The sequence below is a fragment of the Dysidea avara genome, chromosome 2 (genome assembly GCF_963678975.1).
Source record: "Dysidea avara chromosome 2, odDysAvar1.4, whole genome shotgun sequence".
NCBI lineage: Eukaryota > Metazoa > Porifera > Demospongiae > Dictyoceratida > Dysideidae > Dysidea > Dysidea avara.
In genome coordinates this window covers 33174057-33196673 of record NC_089273.1, presented here as the reverse complement: position 1 = coordinate 33196673, position 22617 = coordinate 33174057, and the positions used below count along the sequence as shown (strand labels likewise).

At 37.1% G+C, this 22617-nt stretch overlaps 2 protein-coding genes across 7 annotated transcripts in view; both read left to right on the top strand.

Annotated features, from left to right (window-relative positions):
• The window catches only part of LOC136247103 (protein NLRC5-like), an 81618-nt gene that overhangs the window by 47136 nt on the left and 11865 nt on the right, over positions 1-22617 (top strand). The window contains exon 3 of one of the 6 annotated variants that reach the window (XR_010697086.1): positions 4171-4248. The exons of 2 other annotated variants lie outside the window; for them this stretch is intronic. Coding sequence is in view for 1 of the 4 variants with exons in the window: in XM_066038721.1 (XP_065894793.1) it covers positions 4329-10196 (5868 nt within the window). In the remaining 3 variants the exon portion in view is untranslated. 3 more of the 6 variants (XR_010697087.1, XM_066038721.1, XR_010697084.1) reach the window with 3 other exon arrangements.
• Positions 12193-14904, top strand: LOC136247112 (uncharacterized). Its single transcript, XM_066038740.1, has 2 exons — positions 12193-14021; positions 14068-14904. Exons 1-2 carry the CDS (start codon positions 13595-13597, stop codon positions 14577-14579), a joined length of 939 nt encoding a protein of 312 aa, XP_065894812.1. The 5' UTR covers positions 12193-13594; the 3' UTR covers positions 14580-14904.

Sequence of the window (22617 nt, the reverse complement as noted above, 5' to 3'; positions counted from 1 at the left end):
CAATTGTTCAACGACCGCTGTCTTTAAACTGAGAGAACTAACTCAGGGTTGCCACGATGAATTTCGAACAGTCAGAAAATCACCCTGTCACCTTCCATTGTTCATCAATTGCTGTCATTCAGACTGGAGAACTAACTCACGGTTGCCATGATCAACTTCAAACAGTTGGCTAATATAGCACAATAAAAATAAAACAACAACATTAAATAATCACTCGTCACCTTCAATTGTTCATCGACTACTGTCTTTCAACTGGGAGAGCTAACTCATGGTTGCCACGATGAATTTTAAACAGTCAGAAAATCACCCTGTCACCATCCATTGTTCATCAATTGCTGTCATTCAACCTGGAGAATGAACTCAGGGTTGCCACGGTGAACTTCAGACAATGAGGTAATCACCCTGTCACCGTCCATTATTCATCGACTATCGTCATTCAATCTGGATAACCAACTCAGGATTGCCTCAGTCAACTTCAAACAGTTGGCTAATACTAGGCTAATACTACATAATACAAATTAAATAAATATACTAAAAAATCACTTGTCACCTGTTCATTGACTGTTGTCATCCAACCTTGAGAGCTAACTCGGGTTTACCATGAACAACTTCAAATCATTCTGTCACCCCCCACTGTTCATCGACTGTGGTTGTTCAGTTGGGAGAAGCAACTCAGGGTTGCTACAATCAATTTCAAACTGTTGGCTAATACTACATAATACAAATTAAATAACAATATTAAATAATCACTTGTCACCTTGAATTGTTCACTGATTGTTGTCATCCAACCTTCAGAACTAAGTTTACCATGATCAGCTACAAACAGTCGGATAATTACTCTGTCACCTCCCACTGTTCTTCGACTATTGTTGTTTGGCATGGAGAACTCAAAAGAGTTGTCACAATCATCTTTAAACAGCCGGCAAATATTACATAACACAAATAAAATAACATTAAATAATTGCTCTTGTCACCTTCTGTTGTTCATTGACTGTTGTCATTCAACTTCAAGAACTAAAGTTACCACTTTAAACGGTCAGAAAATCACCGTCACCTTCCATTGTTCATTGACTGACTTCATTCAGACTTCATTCAGTCTGAAGCCGCAATACACTTGTAGTCAGCAATAACTCCATCATTAAATAATAATCTGTTACCCTCCAATGCTCATTAAGAGTATTGTATTCACAGTGTTGGGCAAGTTACTTTGTAAGAGTAACTATTTACATATTACATATCACTTGCAACTGAACTATTTAGTTACAGTTACATATTACTCATAAAATAAAGTAACTATAATAATATTACATATTATATTACTTTGTGTCCACAACCTTAAGCTGTCACGTGTGAAACTACCACTTTATCACATGACATGATTGCGTTGTTGGACAATGTGCAAATCTTGGTTATAAGTAAGAAGCTGGTGAATAAGCTTCATTCATTAGGCTTCGTTACTTCGTTGTGGCTAAGCGTTACTCAGTGGATTACTAACGAGATTAGTAACTTCGTTACTTGTAGTAATAATATTACGTAATATTAGACTCGTTACAGTAACTATATTACTTAGGTAACGCGTTACATTTGTAAGTAAAGTAACTTGCGTTATATTACCTGTTTTTATAGCATATTTCGTTATATTACTTAGCTACCACAAAAGTAATAATATTACGTAACGAGTTACTTATGTAATACGTTACTCCCAACACTGTGTATTCATTCAACCTGCAGAACTAACTCAGGGTTGCCACAATGAAGTATCACTCTGTAACTTTCCATTGTTCAACTCCCAACGTTTAAGCTGGTGATTTAACTCAGGATGTAGAATGCAATAAGAGCATTAATCGCTCTGTCATCTTTCATACTGACTTGGGGTTGTCACGATGAACACTTGACACTGTTATGTTTTCTAGTTATGAACCAATGCTGCTTTTGTGCGCAACCCATGGCAGCTGACGAACAATCACTGATTCACACTGCTGTCACACTATAGTCACACATACCACCATTTTTTAACATGAGGCACACTACACAATGTCACGTGACAATGTATTATGAGGTGTGCTTTTTCTGGAGATGCAGTCCAGTGCACGATGAGTGTACATGTTTCTCAGACACTTCATTGCTTCGCTCACATTGGCAGCTAGCATCAGATGTTGCTTGTTTATTTCCAAGAACGAAGGACACCAAAGGTAGGCATGTACTGTATTTAAACGGGTTGCTTGCTGTTTGTATGTAGAGAAATCAGTGTTTAATTAGGTTACTTCACCAACTAACCCCTCTTGTACATGGTAGGGTTGGCATGGTGTAACCTTGACCAACTGACCGCTCTTGTACACGGTAGGGTTGGCATGGCATAACCTTGACCAACTGACCACTCTTGTATGCGGTAGGGTTGGCTCTCGACCAACTGACCGCTGTTGTACGTGGTAGGGTTTGCATGGCATAACCTTGACCAACTGACCGCTCTTATACACGATAGGGATGGCTCTTGACCAATTGACCGCTGTTGTACGTGATAGGGTTGGCATGGTATAACCTTGACCAACTTATTGCTCTTGTACGCGGTAGGGTTGGCTCTTGACCAATTGATCACTCTTGTACATGGTAGGGTTGGCATGGTGTAACCTTGACCGTAGATAATATGTGACTGAATTTGACAAAACAAGGCTTCCAAACGCATCCACTTTTATACCCTTGAAGCACCATAACTCATTGTAGGAGTATGCCATTAGTTTCATATTTTGACCTGGTATTCTACCATGCTATGGAAGAAGTCTGTGAAACTTTTAGGTCAATAGCTTGCTGACTAGTCAAGTTACAGTTAGTTAAAGTTAGAGAATTGGATGCATGTGGAAGCTTTGTTTTGTCAAATTCGGTAACATATTATTATACTATGTACTATGCCTTGACTGACTGACCACTCTTGTACACGGTAGAATTGGCTCTTTACCAACTGATCGCTCTTGTACGTGGTAGGGTTGGCATGGCGTAGCCTGGGCCTTAACCAGCTGACCACTTTTAACATGTGCATTTAATGTGACTGTTCTGTTGTTGTAGGTCTATTGTGATCACACCATGGCAGCCAATGTATTGATTGATTGATTGATTATTTAAACTCACAGTACTCAGCAAAGCTGTTCTTCTGTACCGAACTCTTTCAACACATAATATAATTCTTTTATAATGCAATCATTTTTGTGCCAATTTGAAGGAATTGAAAGTGAATCTACTGTAGAGGCTGACATCCATTGAGAAGAGAAGCTGCGAAGGCTGATTCTTTACAAGAAAGTGAACTTGTGAAGGCCATTTCATCATAGATCTTTAAAACACTACAGATATAGATGTTCATGACCAAAGACGTACATGTACTGTCTTATCAAGAACTTGTGAACTATTGATTTGTAGTGTGGCCATGCATGTGGTTGCTAGGGTGAATTTATGGGATGTCATGGTCCCCTGGCTTGACCCAAGTGTGATCCTATACCTTTTGCTGTGATTCTTTGTCTATACATACTTGCTAGTGTTCTGATTAGGACTGCATCAAATATGCCTGCATAATAAAGAGAATAATAGGCTAAAGTGCTATACCAGCATAATGCTAGCATATTGAAATAAATTGATACTCCCTAATAGAGCAGTCAGGGAAAATAGAGCACTTAATCATAGATCAATACTCTCTAAAAGAATGGTCACTTTGTAGTGAAATGTTAATTCTAATAGACCAAATCACTCATTAAAATGTTCCAAGGTTATCGAAAGAAATGTTGTTAACCCAGGAGCAGCATACTGCAAGCATAATGGGAACACAATAATTGGCAAAAAAATTTGGGTAATTTCTGAACACATTTTGGGTAATGTTTGACTCAGCTAGGTCTAATCCTTATAGTCTAGGGTGCTAAAGTTTTGTAAGTAGAAAGTCAAGGGAGTCGCTCTCCCAAGAGAGTTTCCACAACAAAATAGGTTCTACAACAAAATAGATAATTTCTATTCAGGCACTATGGTACTATGAATGCATGAAAATGGCATTCTCTTGGTTCTTATAAAATACACACTTTGTTAGTCATGTGCCTGTACCAGCCATACTTGGCCACATGACACACTATTGTGTGTCTTTCATAACATGTGTACTGTCAATAATATTATTATTACATTTTTTTACTTTCACAGTGCTTCAGAAAAAGGCACAACTTAAGGATTTGCAGAATCTTGTAAGCCCACATTTTGCTGTTGCTTGGAAGGAAATAGGTGAGGAGTTAGGCATTAAGCTTGGAAGTCTTAACATTTTGCAAAAGGACAATGCAAATAGTGAGATCTGCTGTGATAAAATGCTAGATGAATGGTTGAATATAGATGCATGTGCTCGTTGGGGTACCATAATAAAAGCATTAGATTCTCCCAAAGTAGTAGCTGTTAAAAAGAGCTTTTCAAATCCAAATACCATTCTGCAGTATAGTGAAGTTGATATGTTGGAGGCAGTCTTAGAGGTGGCTAACCGCTTGCAAAAAAATTCTAAAAGCAGCAGATATAGTAAAACAGAAGATGAATGGCCCCCATACCGGCCTAAACATTTTACTAGCATTGCATTAATCCACTACAAAAAAGGCCACAGTACCAAGAAAGAAATTACGTTTGTTGCAAGCATTCAGCATACAGGTCAACTCAGTCAAACAGAGCCACCTTGTTCCCATATAATTCAAACTAGCAGTGAGTTTTCAGAAGTATTTTCTAAAATAGAAGGAACCAGTGAATTCCCTAATACTGTTCTAATTGAAGGAGCACCTGGGATTGGGAAAACTACGCTTTGCAAAGAAATCATATTTCAGTGGTCTGGTCAAAAGCTTTTGGAAAACAAAAAACTTGTGGTATTGATTTTCTTACGTGATCCTATAGCTCAAAGTATTATATCTCTGAAAGATTTTATTAGGTATTATTGCATCTACACAGAAATAGGCAACTCAATACTTGAGGAATACATCAAAAGCACTGCTGGCAAAGATATTGCCATAGTACTTGATGGTTATGATGAGCTTCCTGAGAATATCCGAAAAAATCCTGAGCACTCTGAACTATTTTTTATTAAATTGATTCATCAAAGAAAATACACACATATGTCGCAGTGTACTGTGGTAATCACATCACGTCTTAATGTATCTGGTGAATTGCATGGAATCGTTGATCGTAGGGTAGAGATATTAGGATTCACGGAAAATAACAGGAAAGAATATATTCAGCAAGCCCTAAAAGACAACAAGGAAAATGTAGAAAAAATGTTGTCATATCTGGATAGAAATCCTAGTATTAATGCATATTGCTACATTCCACTAAACATGACAATATTATTGTGCCTGTTTGCCGAAGGAGAAGAAAATTCTGAACTACCTGCTACACAAACAGAAATTAACAGAATGTTTATTTGCATTACAATATCTCGGTTTATCAGAAAGACACAAAAAGTGAAAATGGAGTGTGGGATTAGCAACTTTAAAGATATGCCTAAAGAATTTAAACATATATTCATTGGCTTGTGCCGACTAGCTTATAAAACTTTGCGAGACGACAAAATTGTTTTTAGTAAACGTGAAATTCAAAACTACTGCAAGCATTTAGCGCGTACAGAAAACTGTCATGGTTTAGGCTTACTTAAAGCTGTGGAATTTTATAGTACTAGAGAAAATGTTAAAAGTATGTCATTTAATTTTTTACATTTGTCTCTTCAAGAAACTTTAGCAGCTTATCATATATATTTGTCAAGTATAAATAAACAAGCAAGGCTACTGGAAAATAAATTTATGGATAGCAGATATTTTAACACTTGGATTATGTATGTTGGATTCACCAAGGGTCAGTCATTTCCATTTGCATTTGAACACTTTTTATCCGGTAATTCCCTCAAGGTAATTACATTTGTCTCTTCATTGTTTAAACAGGATGCTAAAATATCAGAGAAATTTATCACAGATAAAGTTATATGCCTCCATTTGTTTCAGTGTTTTTCTGAGGCAGAAAATGATGACATGTGTCAATTTGTTGGTCAGCTTTTACAGGATGGAGAAATTGACCTCAGTGATCAAACATTAAATACAGTAAACATTCACACAATTGGTTTGTTTTTGGATAGATCTTCTATAAAACATTGGAAGTTACTGAAATTATCCAATTGCAATTTAAGTACACTAGAAATAGAACGTCTATTCATATTGTGTAGAAAAGTATGTATTGATCAGTTAGATTTGTCTTACAATAACTTAACACAAATGCCAACTGATATCCTGGCTAATGTGTTTTTAACTTGGAATGTGAAGAAGGTCATAATGTATTCTAATGTTTTTGAAACAAGTTACAGGTACAATATTATTAATAATTGTGTAAGGCAATTTTCTAAGCTTAAATTGGTACCATTACCATTTCAAACTGAAATTTTTGCTTTAGATCAACCTATTCTTGTAGTTTGTAAGTGTAGCTACCAAGAGATCATTGCAACATTGTCAAAAAATAATTATTCAAGCATTCATTTGTTTTCCTGTCAATTGGGTAGCGCACTTTATGAAATTACTCAATTGAATCTTATGAGTGAGAGTAGTAAAAACATTTACTTATACAATTGTGAAATATCCTGTAGCCATGTCCTTGAAATTGTTAGGAAAATGGAAATTTCCTCGGTTCATTTTATGGAGGAGAGCAACATATCATCTAAGGAGCTTGGATATGTAGTTGAGCAGTTAGCAGAACTTGCCATAACCCTTGGCAAAGAGATGTTACCATTGCATATTTACAATATGGCTGAAACATCTTTCTTGGCAGCAAAAGAACTGATGCAGGATGGTACACCTGGTACTTTTGTGTTTAGACATTGTACTGATCAGGATATTCATGAAATTGCCTCATACTATAATTCTCAGAACAATATCAGTCGCTTTATTCTAAAGCATTGTACAGGCTATCATGGAGAAAGCATTTCATCAAATGTAGTAACAAACAATTTATCTAATTTATTCAGTAATAACATATTGTTGAGGCATTTGAGTTTGTGTAATTGCAAATTGCAGAATGACACTGTTCATGAATTACTGGACACCACAATGAAGCTTACAAATTTACAGCACATTATTTTAAGTGGCAACAGCATTTCTAATAAAACTGCAGAACTTTTAGCAACAAGCATCATTAATGCAAAATTTCTAGAGCATCTTGAATTGGAAGGATGTAATTTGCATCAAATAGGCCTTGAATTAGTTAGTAAGGCAATCAATAGTAGTAATTTGCTAACACTAAATTTAAATTACAATTGTATTACGGATCAGGTTGCAAACAACTTGGCAGATGTTATTGCAAGCAAATCTTGTTTGGAGAATCTTTGCATGAGTAAATGTTCACTACAATATGGAGCTAAAGCAATTGTTTCAGCTTTAGCAAAAATCACATCTTTAAAGATACTGGATTTGAGCTATAACAAAATAACTAATTCAAGTTTTGATTTAATAGCTGTTACCAAAACTAACATTCATCTTGAGCATTTAAATATGTCTTATTGTGAATTGAAACAAGATTCTATGATAGAAGTGCTTAAGGCACACTGTACAGATTTAAAATTGATTGATTTTAGTGGTAATGACATAAATGATTCGGCAGCTGTTTGCTTGCCAAATTTTGTTAACAGCGCTCCACTGTTACAAACCCTTGCTCTAGCAAAATGCCATTTGGAAGAGACTGATTTAATAGACACTTTGAGGGCTGTAAAGCATTCATTAAATTACCTGGATATTAGTTTCAATACAATTACTGTCAAAGCAGCTAAATCAGTAGCAGATTTAATTCACAATAATGTTGATTTGGAATACTTTGACCTGTCTAATTGCAATATACAGGAAGAAGGATTAATTTTAATTTTGAAAGAAGTTAGAACAGCTTGTTATTTGAAATACATTGATGTCCAGTCTAATTCACTAAATAATGCATTAGCTAGTGAATTAGCAGTGTTTATCTCAAGTAGTCACACATTGAGCCATCTTTCCCTTTCAAACTGTGCTTTACAAGAGGATGGATTTCTTAGAATAGCTGATAGCCTTGTCAAGACAAAGACATTAACTCATTTAGACATCAGTTCAAATTTTATTTCAAATAATGTGGGAGCTAAACTAGCCCTAACTGTTGTGTTTAGTAAAAAGTCTCAACTGAAGCACCTTGATGTATCAGAGTGTCAGTGGCAGGAAAATGGTCTTACAAAATTTTTGACGTCTGCAATGATTGTCTGTAGTTTAAGACACATAAACTACAGTAGTTGTAAACTGGACGATGAACAGGCTAAGTATTTGGCAAACTCTATAATCAGTAATGGAACTTTAGAACATTTGATACTAGCCAACTGTGCATTAACACCTGTAGGACTAATAAGCATTTTTGATGCATTGACAAAGCTTCATAAACTGAAGCATATTGATTTAAGCCATAATCAATTTACAAATGCAGCTGTCACGATTCTAGCAGATGTTATATCCAGTAATCATATAGAACACTTGGACTTGTTGCATTGTTTACAGGGAGCAAACAGTTTAGCTATACTTACTGCTATTGCTAACAGTGCTACACTTCAGTACCTTGACCTCAGCCATAATGACATTGGTGATAATGAAGTAAATTATGTAACATCTGCTATTACTGCCAATAATAATTTGCATAGTATTAATCTTACAAATAATTGCTTTGACCCACAAAGCATTCACATCATACTCTTTGCTTTGGCGAAGATGGATTTAATTCATTACTTAAATTTAAGTTCATACAGCATTGTGGACAAGTTAGTCACTGATCTTGAAGCAGTGTGCATTAGTAATAATAGATTGGAAAATATAGTGGTTTGTGAATACACAAATCTGAAATATAATGATTATTTACAGCAGTGTGTCTCCAGACTTATACTAAGCAAATTGTGCATTAATCATCACACTGTTTGTGATAGTGAAGTGTGGATATTGGAATCTGTCATTACCAACAGCAGTTCAATATGTCATCTTGATTTAAGTGAGACTACAATATCAGATTCAAGGAAACGCATGATTATGGGAGCAATAAAGAAGTATTCTATGTTAATGCATCTTAACCTGTATGGTTTCAAATTCAGTGGAGGAGTGATAAATATACTTGTATCTTTGTTAGCACAGAATACCAAATTGAAATACCTTAACATTGCTAGATGTGGGTTGAATATAATGTTTTTAGTAGCACTTGCTGATGTTTTGTGTACACACAAGGAACTTTTGCATATTGACTTAAGTTATAACCATTTGTCAACTACTACAGGAACTGATATAAGCTTTGTGCTACCAGAAACTGCAGTGTTACAACACTTAAATATATCTGCTTGTAGATTAAAGGAAGTGGTATTCTTGAATGTTATTAAAACATTAACTTGGCTGGATCTGAGCTATAATCCAATTTCAGATCAAGGTGCTGGTGATGTGGCCAAATTGATCACAAATAATGTTAATCTCCAGCATCTTAATCTTTTTAAGTGTGCTTTTGAATCACGAGGAGTTTTAATGATAATCAAGGCATTAAAAAATCTGATTAAACTGCAATACTTGAATTTAGGATCAAACCACTTGTCAGATGAATTAGAATGTATAGCTGTAGAGATGGCTGCTGTCATCACCAATAATAAAGTCATTCAAGATTTATACTTACCACATTGTCAGTTTTGTAAAAGGGATATGATGATGCTTTTTAAAGCAATGACCTTCATTACTTGTTTGCAACATGTAGACATAGGCTGTAATGAAATATCAAACACATGTATTAGAGATGTATTTACAAAGAACTTAAGTTTGCAAGAGATTAGAATGGATAAATTGGTCATGTCACAAACTGAACTTAATGAAGTATCAGGTATTCTTGCTAAGTTTAGAGTGCAGCATTTCAGCTTATGTCAGTGTTTTATTTCTGATAAACAATTAAGCCAGCTGTGTGAGATTTTTAATAGTAGTGATGTCACTCATTTTAGTATTACTGACTGTGTGTTTTCTGATGAACATATGGGTGGTTCTAAACTATTCGAATCCCTCAGGGATACTTGGAATTTAAAACATTTGGACCTAAAAGGTATTACTTTGACTGATGACAGCATTGAGCATGTGATTGCTACAAATGAAAATATTGAATATTTCAGTCTCATTGATTGTACAATGTCTGATAGTAAAGTAAGTAATTTCTTTAAAGCATTCGAGAATAATAATCATCTCCAAACTTTCAGTGTTATCAATATGTTCATGAAAGATAGCATGTGTGTTGCAAATGCTTTTAAGACTAGCAAATCACTAACGTATTTGAATTTGTCTAACTGCAAATTGCAAGAAGAGGTTGTTTTGCAGACCTGTACAACAGTAAGTACTGTCACAAATTTACATCACATCAATTTAAGTGGTAACAATATTACTAATTGTTGTGCAGAACTTTTAGCTTTTGGTATCAGTAAAAACCTACTGCTTCAAGAACTTGAACTAGCAAGTTGTAATTTAGCCACGGAAGGTCTTGGTTTAATTTGTAAAGCCATCACAAGGGAATTGCAGGTGCTTAATTTGAACTGTAATTTTATTACTGCGCACACAGCTAAAACTTTGGCAGACATGATCACAAGCACTAATCACATTAAAATTCTACAATTGAAAAAATGTTTGGGAAGCAATGGAATCAAAATAATTATTTCAGCTTTGGCGAAAATTAAATCTCTACATATACTGGATTTGAGTTATAACAAAATGACTGATATCAATAGTCGTGATGTAGTTGCTGTCATAGTTGCAAATGATCATCTAGAGACCTTAGATTTGTCATATTGTGACTTAAGTATGAAAGAGATGATAAGGACAAAATATTTAAATTTAAGAGTATTCAATTTTAAAGGCAATCAGATAAGTAAATCAGCAGCTAGCTGCATAAAAAAGTTTGCTAACAAAAGTACTAAACTCTGTTTACCAAAGTTGACAGAAATCATCTTAAAGGAAATAAAAGAAGGTGCAAACCATTCATTAAAACACCTTGATCTTAGTTCTTATACAATATCTGACAAAGCAGCGCAATTATTAACAAGCATAATTCAGTACAACATTGGATTAGACTATTTGGACTTGTCCAATTGTGAATTGTTAGAGAAAGGTTTTTCTTTCATATTGGAAGCAGTAAAAAAATCTTGTAGGTTGACATACTTGAATCTCAAATCAAATAGGATTAATAATTTATTGGCAGGTGAAATAGCTGAGTTTATCTCAAGCAATGATGTACTTAGACACCTTTCACTTTCAAAGTGTTCACTTCAAGAGGAAGGATTTCTTAAAATAGCTAAAGCTCTTCTAAATACCAGTTTAATTTATTTCGATATTAGTTACAACATAATTACGTGGGAGATAGCTACTGAATTAGCAAAGAGTAAAATGTTTGTAGTGAATTATCAACTTAAGCATCTTGATGTTACACATTGTGAATGGAAGAAAGACAGCTTTACAATCCTATTAAATGCAATGACTAGACATGTAGTCAGCCTAAAGAGCCTTTGTATTAGCAGTTGTGAAATGGATACCAAAAAGACTCAAGATTTGGTCTGCATAATAGGCAAAAATAGAACTTTAGAACAATTAACACTGTCGAAATGTATATTGGAATCTGCTCAGTTAATTACTTTTTTTCGTGCATTGAAGACACTTCATACCTTGAGGCATCTTGATTTAAGCTGTAAAGAAGTTGTAAACAGTGTTTATGATGACCTAGCAAAAGTTATTGCTTGTAGTCTAATAGAGCATCTGAATTTGTCACATTGTTTAAAAGGAGTTGACAGTTCAGCTGTACTTATTGCTATTGCTAAATGTGTTACAATTCAGTACCTTGACCTCAGCTATGATGGCATCAGTGATTATGAAGCAAGTAGTGTAGCATCTGCTATCAAATCCAATAAATATTTGTATCATTTAAATCTCACTAGTAATTGGTTCAGTACAAAAGGCATCAAATTGCTCCTCAATGCAATGGCCAGCATTAGGTCACTACAGTATGTCAATTTTGATTCATATACAATTACCGATGAACTGACTGATGATGTTACAGAAGTAGCTACAAGTAATTGTGGACTAGAAACCATACTAGTACTCAAATCAAGGGTTCGAAATATTACACTTGAAGAGGTAATCAAATGCATACATTTTGCCATGCTCCTCAGCTGACATGCAGTACATGCCTTACCTCTGTTTGTTTGGTGTGTGTGTGTGTGTGTGTGTGTGTGTGTGTGTGTGTGTGTGTGTGTGTGTGTGTGTGTGTGTGTGTGTGTGTGTGTGTGTGTGTGTGTGTGTGTGTGTGTGTGTGTGTGTGTGTGTGTGTGTGTGTGTGTGTGTGTGTGTGTGTGTGTGTGTGTGTGTGTGTGTGTGTGTGTGTGTGTGTGTGTGTGTGTGTGTGTGTGTGTGTGTGTGTGTGTGTGTGTGTGTGTGTGTGAGAGGCAGCATAGCCAAGTGGTTTGGGCATCAGCCTGGTAATCGAAAGGTCCCAGGTTCGATTCCCGGTTGAGCCATTTGGTTGTTGTTGTTGTTTCCTTGAGCAAGAAACTTTACTTACATTACTAGTCTCCAGTCTACCTAGCTGTTTAAATGGGGACTTGGTGGCCTTGTGAAAACTGGGGAAGCAGCCCACCCAGCTATAACATCAATAGGTACCTGGCGTAAACTGGGGAAGCAAATGCCCAACTGTCCTTGTCTTGCTTAGTGGTGTTGAGGCTGTTGTGAAACTTTAGGTTCCGCGACCTCTCTCCATGAGATCTGAACAGTCCTCCTATGGGTTACCAGCTCTGCCCCAGGAGGATTTGCCTGCAAAAAGCTCAAGTGCCTGAGTGGTGCAGAGGCTTTCCAATGTTAGTTCACTGGGTGGCAATAGCTATGTTTCGCATGTTTGCAAGGAATAATGTACTTTGTGTGCGTGTGTGTATGTGTGTGAGAGAGAGGGGTAACCCAGTCAAATGGATAGAGCACCAGCCTGGTAATTGCAAGGTTCTAGGCTTGATGTTTAATATTGTCCAGTTGATGTTGTTTGCTTTAGAAAAAAAAAATTTGCTTGCATTGTTCCAGTCTACCCAGCTATTTATTACAGTGACCTGGTGTTTACTTGAAATCATCCTACCTTACTACATTAAAATTTGGACCAGATATTAATAGAGAAACTGTCCATATTTACCTGGCTGTGATTATGAGTCAGAATAACACCCTAATACCTACTTAGTGTGCTCTTGTGCTGGGTATCCAACTGCTCATTACTACAAGCACCATGTCCATGGTTTCCCCAAAAGTGCACATGATATCAACAGGCTTAGGTGAGACAGGTGGGCATCAGTGCTTACTGCACCCAACACCAGTCACAGTGTATTGCCTAAGCACAATGCATGCACCGGAATTCAGACATACTTGTAGAAGAGGAGAGGTGGGATAAAACTACCGTATACGTACAAATTTTCGAGGGATGTAATTTTCGCGGTTTTCGCGGACGACCTGCTATCCGCGAAAATTTCATCCTCGAATTTTATTGACTGACCGCATACTAACGTCGCGATTAAACACGTGCAGATATGGCAGCCCACATGGCAGTGAGTGAAACGCTCTCGACTTTTGATGCGACCAGTGCTATTCATGTATATCACTATTATAAAGATGTGTGGACTGCTGTCATTGGTGAACAGCGCAATTGTGAACGCAAGTTTGGCAACCGTCATGATTCATTTGCAGTTGCTATAATGGAGGACGGCCAGGTCGTTGGACATGTCCCGCACACGATTTCGTGCATGTGTACACTTTTTATTAGACATGGTGGTAGTATTTTAGCTACCGTAATTGGGGCACGAAGGCGTTGCACGTGTCGAGGTGTGGATAACGGTGGAGTCGAGTTGCCATGTGTCTACAGATTTGCTGGACCAAGCAGCTTTACAAGAAAGACACAGAGAGCTTTAGCGGATGAAGATGACATTTCGCACATAAGTGATGTCACTGAAATGCAAGGTAAGCTTTTAGCAGCGTCATGGGCATGTATTATTACTAGCTGTAGCTACAGAAAGTTGTGATGAAAGCAGAGATATTGATGCTCCCAGTTCTTCAATGATGGCAAGAAATGATGTGCCGGTGGTCAAAGTGGAACCTACTATTGATGGTGATGGAGAAAGTGGTAAACATGATAGTGGTGGTGCTTGTCGCTCAGATATATGGGTTAAAGTTCATGATATTTCATTAACATTTGAGGATAAACACATTTTGGAGCAAGGAGAAAAACTTACCGATAAGCATATTAATTGTGCTCAGCGAATTCTGAAATTGAAATTTCCCAGTATTAATGGCCTTCGATTAACACTGCTTCAAGGCCAAGCCCATAAGCAGAGCACAACCAATGCAGTTCAAATATTTCATGTAAATGATGATCATTGGGTGTGTGGCACTACAGTTGGCACTACATGTAAAGAGGTACTGATATATGACTCATGGTACACAAAGTGGGATCAAGCTACTCTGGGAATCATTAGAAAGCAGTTTCGATGTAATACTCAAAAGTATCAAAGTGGTTAAAAAGATACAGAAGCAAGAAACTGGTGTAGAGTGTGGGCTATTTGCGGTTGCTAATGCTACCACTATTGCATTTGGCAAGGATCCTACAAAGTTCATTTACGATGAAAAACGTATTCGTGAACATTTGGTATACTGCTTTCCCCAAAAAGACCTTGAGCTATTTCCACTTATCCATGAAATGTAATGGTGACTTACAAGTGTATTATTAATGATTGATTTTAATAATTCTAGTATCATTGTATTATTTAATAATTCAGCATTGATTATACACCTATATTATAACAAATCTTAAATCAATGATAACTGTTTAAATGTCTTATCAAGTTACGATTGAGTGTTAGTAGCTGAACTGAGAGCATCGACAACTTCAGTTATGCCAGCTTCAGCAAAACCATTACGAATGAAATCATTTCTTTCAACATAATGGCACGCTTCTTCCAGCCACTTTAAACCAAGAGGTTTCAGTATACTTAATTTGAGATCAATGACCTTGGCTGCAGTAGAGTTGCCCTTGAGCTGTTTTTTGACTTCTTCAGCATACCAAAGCTGAAACAAGCGTTTCATGTAGCTCTTGATCGGTTTATTCACACTTAAATCTAGTGGCTGCAAGCGATCTGTACAGTTTGCAGGCACTTCAGCAACTAAAATGTTGTTGTCTTCCAAAGCCTTTAGACACCGTTGAGTCGCCTGAGCTTTAAACTGGTCAAATATTACTAGACAAGGATGTGTGCTTGGCAAGTTTAAATCTCGACGAGTTGAAACTACATATGGCAACAAGATTTTACTCAAATAAGCCATCATCGTCTCCTCATTTGACCAGTGATTTTCTGTGTAACACAAGTACCATCCATCTGGACTGGCTCTCTTTGGCAAGCATGCAGGTGTCTTTCCTCCATAAATTACTTGAGTTGGCAGTAATTTTCCAGTCAACGTACAAGATAGCAATACAGTGATCTGCCTTTTATCATCAAGACCAACAATCTCCACTCTTTTGGCACCTTTCTGTTCAAATGTCCAATCAGGAACAGGCACGTACTTTAATCCAGCTTGATCCCAATTGATTATAAGCTTGCCAGGAATGTCCTCCATCATAACCATTGTTCGGATATCAAACAAAAACTGCACTTTCAATTGTTCAAAATCAGAAGGCATCACCTTTGCTTTCGTTGTCCCTTGCTGTTTTACCATGTTCATCCGATGGAGTATTCGTTTAGCCCAGTCCTTTGTTATGTCAATATGGCCACCATTTTCAGCAAGTAAATTAGCGTCATGGCTAATCACAACTCCTCTTGCAGTGCCCATAACAACTTCTGTACTTACAGCAGTATCCAATTCCCTGCTGGCTTTAATAAAGCACTTCACTTCTCTTTCCATTTCTTCACCAAGTAGGAGTGGTCTTCCACGGCGCTTTTCTGGCAGTTCCTCTACTTTAACTGGGCTCCCCGGTCGCTTTCTAGATTCTTCTTTCAGGTCTTTGTAAGTTTTAATATAGGCATCTCGCCAGCCTCGAACAGTGGATTCTTTGAGGTTCGTGAATTCGCCAGTCTCCTTGAAATGTCGCATTGCGGCAGCGACCCCGTGATTATAGGCGTACTCTCCAACGATTGCCTTTTCTTTTCCTGAGATCTTAATGTAGAAACCTCTTTTGCTACCGTTTGAAGCTTCGCCATCCTCGCTGCCATCACCTCGAGGGTTTACGATTTCATTTACTTCCTTTCGAACGGCCTTGATGGTAGCTTGTGATATACTAGGCGGTAATTTTGACAAATCGAAATCGCATTTTGACTGACGTTTAAAGTAATACGTAATATCCTTTGTCATGCTGCCAACTCAGGCGCCAACGTCATGAGAGACGATCCTCGAAAATAAAACCGCGAATATTTCTGAGGGTTAAACAATCATCGAAAATAAAATCGCGAAAATCCTGAAATTTCCTGAACCGCGAAAATTACGTCCCTCAAAAATTTGTACGTATACGGTAGTTTGTACTTCTGCCTCATGTACACTTATTATTTCCGTGCATGTGTATTGTTTAGCATATGTAATACCAGCTAGGCTGCTGCCCTTTCCATCCTTGATCTCTGTGACACTCAACTGCACCATTTCTAAGTTCAGCGAGTTAACAGTTGAACTGCATGTAACCTTCATACTGGCTGTGATTATGCATCACAACAACACCTTAATACTACCACTGTACTAGGTATATGACTGCTTATTACTGCAAGCACCACACCCATCAACTGTCACAGCAAATATATAGTGTTCCAATATCTATGCTAACCCTGTCTTTAGTCAGTATTGAAACAACTATTTTTAAAAACTTCCTATAATGAGACAAAACAAACCTCAATTCTACAAATGACAACAATGTTATACATAGTCACTATAGGGGCTATGGTCCAGGAGCTAAAAAGGGGGCTAGTTGTGGCCAAAAAGCTAGTTGTGAATGACTTTAGGCTAGTTGTAAATAGTGATTTGGCTAGTTGTAAAAGTCAGACTAAATAGCAAGCTGCACCACAGAAATGAATAAAGTCAAAAATTACATACATGTGCTGTGCATGTTTACAGGGATTTGACAAAAGTACCTCAAGATCCAGTCTTGAGATTGCCATTTCAAATTTTTTTTTCGCTTAAGGTCCACTAATCTTATAATTATGGTCATTTTCACAGTTCACTATTGATATAAAAAATTGCATTAAAATCTTATAAAAACAATAAAGAATTGACTTGTACATCACTGTATATTTGTTTGCTATTTCTTAGTTCCAGATCTCAGTCACATATATCTCAAATTGCTTCCAGATTCAATCTCATCACATTTATGGTAAATATGCTCACTCCCCTGAAATCTCTTCAATTATTCCCTTCAGTGACATTTTGCTACACCACAATCATGACAATGTAGAGCACAAAATACAAAATATGTAATTCAAACACATCCCCCCATCTCAGGTTTGGGATAATTGTAAAAAAAAGGTTTTTTAGCCACTGCTATTGTCTGTTTTTGTGTGAGTTGAGGTAGAAGTTTTGGAATATTAATATTATATTAGCTCCAACACCAAAACATAGATGGAATAAATACAGTCAGTATTTGTGTATGAATTATGCTGCGTGTGCACATGATCTTCACAGGCTTGGGTGAGACAGTGGGCATCAGTGCTGACTGTACCCAGAGGCTGGGTTGCTGTGCAATCCAGAGCTCACCAAAGCAATGGGAGCTTTATATACATATATGTGTGCTGTTCTGAACCCCAAATCTTATTCCTGTTCAAACATAGTGTACAGTATTTCTTTACTTAGCCATTCATCACCATGTTGTCCTACGGTGTAATTACCAACCTTCCGATGCAGAACTGCTCAACAAACTGACCAATTAAACTAACTTGTCTACATGCCACCTTTTTTCTGCTCCAGTCAGTTTGACACAATAGCATATGAACTACCTCCATCATCATCCTACGAGTATACATACCTCAAATAAGACCTATGAGCCTCATTAGGAATGGAACCAACTTGTACTATGAACTACTGTTGGTGTATATAATTATTAATAAACTAAACTATTCCTGCTGAAAGTAACTTGCCATCAGTTAGGTAATGATGGTTGCTTTCTTATTAACAGTTCTTCAGAAATAGTCTAGTTAATGTCCTGGATGTCTCCATCCAGTTACACGAATTGACATGCTAGGGTCCAGCATGATTATTTTTATATTACCAACCAGTCGAACATTGTGTAACTCATTTTATTAAGTCTACCTCTAGTCATCCTATTAAGTCCACCTTGATTCCTAGAAGTGTCATACAATATAACATATTCATTGCTCTTGGTATTCCCAGCTCATCAAAAGTGTGCTGGACTGTAAAATGAATTAAGCTGCACCGCACATGTGGTATACTCTTTGAGTTCAACCATAGGACTGCTGACATCTGTAGGAATGTTACGTGTGGTTTTATGAAAAGGTGATCAGATTATGATTCCAGATAAGTTCTGTGTTGATGGGGCAAATCAGCAGAGTCCAGCAGTAGGATTGGATTATTGACAATATTGGCTGACTGAGTGTCCTGGAAGGGCCATGGGGTTGCTGTTCATCACACACTTGTTCATCTTTGATGTAACCAGGGTGATAATGGGGTATATTCACCACAATATAGAGCACAGGTGTAGCACAAGGATGGTAAGGATAGATTCCAAGCTTGATTTTTTAGTTGTCCACATGTTCCTGTCTTATCCAGATCATTGGTTTTGTAACTACAGCGTAAGTGGCCTCTGAGCAGGTATTCAGCATAACAAGAGGGCATACAGACGCATTGAGCTGCTTGAGCTAGCTCCCCTTTTCCAGGTGTTACTACTTCATTGAAGTCGATATGCCTACAGTCTTTATGCACTGGTGGTATTCTTCTGTATAGCAGTCACAACCACTGGTTGTCTGTCACCAGTAATGATACACCGATAAGAGATTCTGCCAATCATCTGTTATTGAAATTTACATACTGTAATTGGATCTGATGCTTATGTTTACCAAAATTTCACACATATTTTGTACTATTTTGAAACCTTAACCTAATCTTATTATTATGAAACAATAACAGGCGGTTCAATAAGCTAAATAATCTGCTTCTAATTACTGATAGCTGATATTGCTGACTTTGGCTGATAATTTGATTTCCAATTATTTAATGATTAATCGGTGCATCACTGTCCCATTGGTAAAATAAATTAATATGTACCTGAATACAACCCTGGATTTGTATGTGAATTGGTATACCAGCACCCACAATCAAATTGCTGTCATGTATTGTCCTTTTCCACATAATGCTCATACGATTTTCTGCAATTTCATCAGCAATGAGAGTACTCCCAGTGGCCATCTTGTAAATATCGCGTTATTGTGGCTACTCTCATTCAGCATTTTTGGACTGTTTCTGGTACCACTGTACCACTATGACATCCAAAGAAATGCTGTCTCTAGGTACTGTATGAATATGTATCTGATGATAGGCCCTTTCCAGGTGGTTCTTATATCTTTATTCTCAACTTGGCTTCTTGACTAATTGTTGGTGAGTAATGATTATTGTCAATTATCCTACCACAACCAAATAGCATGCAGATTTTTTTAATGAACACTTGTAGCGAACACCTAGGCATGTACTGTATTTCTGGTATAGTGTCTTGTAATTTCATATAACTTGTATTGGTACTTCACAACTTTTATTACTTCTTATTTCTTGATTTCCTGCAATAGCCTTTGGTAGGCTTGTGCCAATTATGCCGGCATAATTTTGAGCATAATGCACTAGCAAAAGCATCAAGCATTATGCCAGCATAATAGGACGATTTTCAAGATTTTTAATTAAATGCGCAATGCGCACACCAAAAATACAGCAAAACATGAACACATTACACCTTAATACTGCATTTCAAAATGTGCAATGTTATTATTTTTATTATTTCTTGGCTGATTATTTACACTTCACGGAAAAAGATCAAGATACTCTAATAGAGCAGTCACTTACTCTAATATAACAGCCAGCAAAGACTGATGATATACTCTATTAAAGCAGCCAAATCTAGAGCATAACCTTCATTTTGAAAACTTAATTTTGAGCATAATAGGCTAAATTTTTGAGGACTGCTAAAAGCATAATAGGCTATTTTCAAAGTATAATTGGCTCAAGCCTAGCTTTGGTATGTAGCTACTCATAGCCAGTACATTGTATTAACTAACATAGGCCTTATACATATGATAATGGTTCATTACATTGCTTTGTCTACATTCTATGTGACAATTTTACAAAACCTATCTGAATCGTACATCAGGCAAAATCATATAATACCACCAGTGGATAGCTACACTATCACACTACTAGTTTTGACTCTCAGTACTACTAACAAACTACTGTACTTAAGGCTGATTTTAAAGGATGTCTTTTCCGGGTGGTGTGTAGAACTTGAATGGCGGTTTCTAGCCTTATGAAGGACCTGGCTTGTTAAGAGTCAGTGGTGTACTGGTGGATGGCCTGATAATGTTGGCCAGATGTTTTTTCTGTTGATTTTGCTACATATCAGCCACTAAGAAGCAAGCACAGCCCTGTAATCTTGTGTCCGGACTCCAATTATGTTCTGCCTCCATTTTGAAGTCTATCTCACATCAGGCAAAGTCAAACTAACACCACCAGTGGATAGAGCTACACTATCGTACTACTAGTTTTGACCTTCACTACTGCTCAAACTACTGGAGGCTGGTTTTAACAGACGCCTTTTCTGGTTAGTGTGGAATACTCGAATGGTAGTTTCTGGCCTGTTAAGGGTCTGGCTTAGCAAGAATCAGTGGTTTACTGGTGGATGGCCTGATAATATTGGCCAGACGTTTTTTCTGTTGATTTTGCTACATATAAAGAAGCCAGCACAGTCCTGTAATCTTGTGTCTGGACTCCAATCGTGGTCTGCCTCTATTTTGTAGTCTATGTCTTGCCCACCACGCCAAACCCCACCCTTCACCTTTTTGTGAGCACTCGTGATACTACTTTGCTGGTCCATTTGCTCAGATTTTCTATCTTATTTGGCAGAAAGCACTACATGCAGTTACAAGCACTATGAAAGGTAATAATAGATTGAAGCATCTCTTGTGTAAATTTCAGACGTGTGGTTGCTATCCTTGGAAAGTTATGCTGATTTGAATTCTTTAAATCTGTTCATCTCGAAACTTCTAATATGTGAATTGGATCATTTTTCCAAAATCCAGTTACATATTATTAATACTGGAAAGAAAACTGATAGACTCAGTCGTACACTTGCTGACTTCATCTTTCAAAGAATGATAATACATTATCCTGTTTTCTATGCATCTCTGGTTTCAACTGGTTTCGCACTCCTCACACTGATCACTACTCCTTCATTTACACTATCTTGAGTTGCTTTCAATTTGTGTTATTGAACTCGAGTTAGCCCTTGATTGCCTTACTGATCAACCCAGAGCTGGAGATTGCACATGTAAAATAATAACAAGCTTTAGCAAGCTCATGGTTGCTAACAAGGAGGGGGAGTTTTGTACTGAAATTGTAGTGAGAACTTGATGGCTAAGCTGTGCAATATTACAACACTGTATTTTTGCTATATAGTGGACAGCTGAACAGTTGTCTGTTGATGTATGTTACCATGTACTTTCCCTTAAGCCAGGTAATCAAGTTGAAGTGGCCAGGTATAGATAGGCCTGATGTATAATGGTACATAGTACAGTTTAACTGTCTGATTAGGTGTTCCAGTAGTTTCCCCTCATCACAAAAAATGAAATCAACCATAAATCAAGCGTTTGTTTTATTTAAATAGTAGAAGTTCCATGCATGTCTATTACACTCCGCTCACACTACCTTCTAATCCAGGTACAGCACGGCATTGTTAGAAATAAACTGCAGTGAAACTGTTTTGAAGTTTGAACTATGCCAATTCAGACCCAGCTCACAAGGTAGGCGGGTACACATAACAGGTTAGCCTGGGCTATGATACACATGCAGTCTGGGCTGTTCAATGTAGATAAAAACAAAAGTTGCACTTCATCCTACTGGCAGCGCAGTGAGTGGTTGCATATTGTAGAAGTATTCTATGTGGCTACGACAGACCACAAGACATGCCATGCTTCTGATAGGCTACCGACCATTATAATATTATTTTACTGACATCGATATTCTCAACAATTGGAGGGTGAGTGTAGGTGAAATGACAGGTACCGTGCCACTTTCTGTAGTGTGATGAATTAATATTGTATGTACTGTTGTATTTATTATATAGTGTGATGTGGTTCCATGCGTATTCTACTTAAACACAATACTGTTACTCTTGCTATATAGCACACTTCAGGTTTATGGGACTGTAAACTAATATTTACTTTCAGTCTGGCAAGATTGGGATCATGACACAACTAACCAGGCCAATGTGGCACTTCCATAAGTCCCTGGCTTACTTTTTTGCTCTGCATGTGACATCCATATTTTGGATGTTGGGGACCACTAATCATTCATTCACATGAAAGTGTAGCAATTG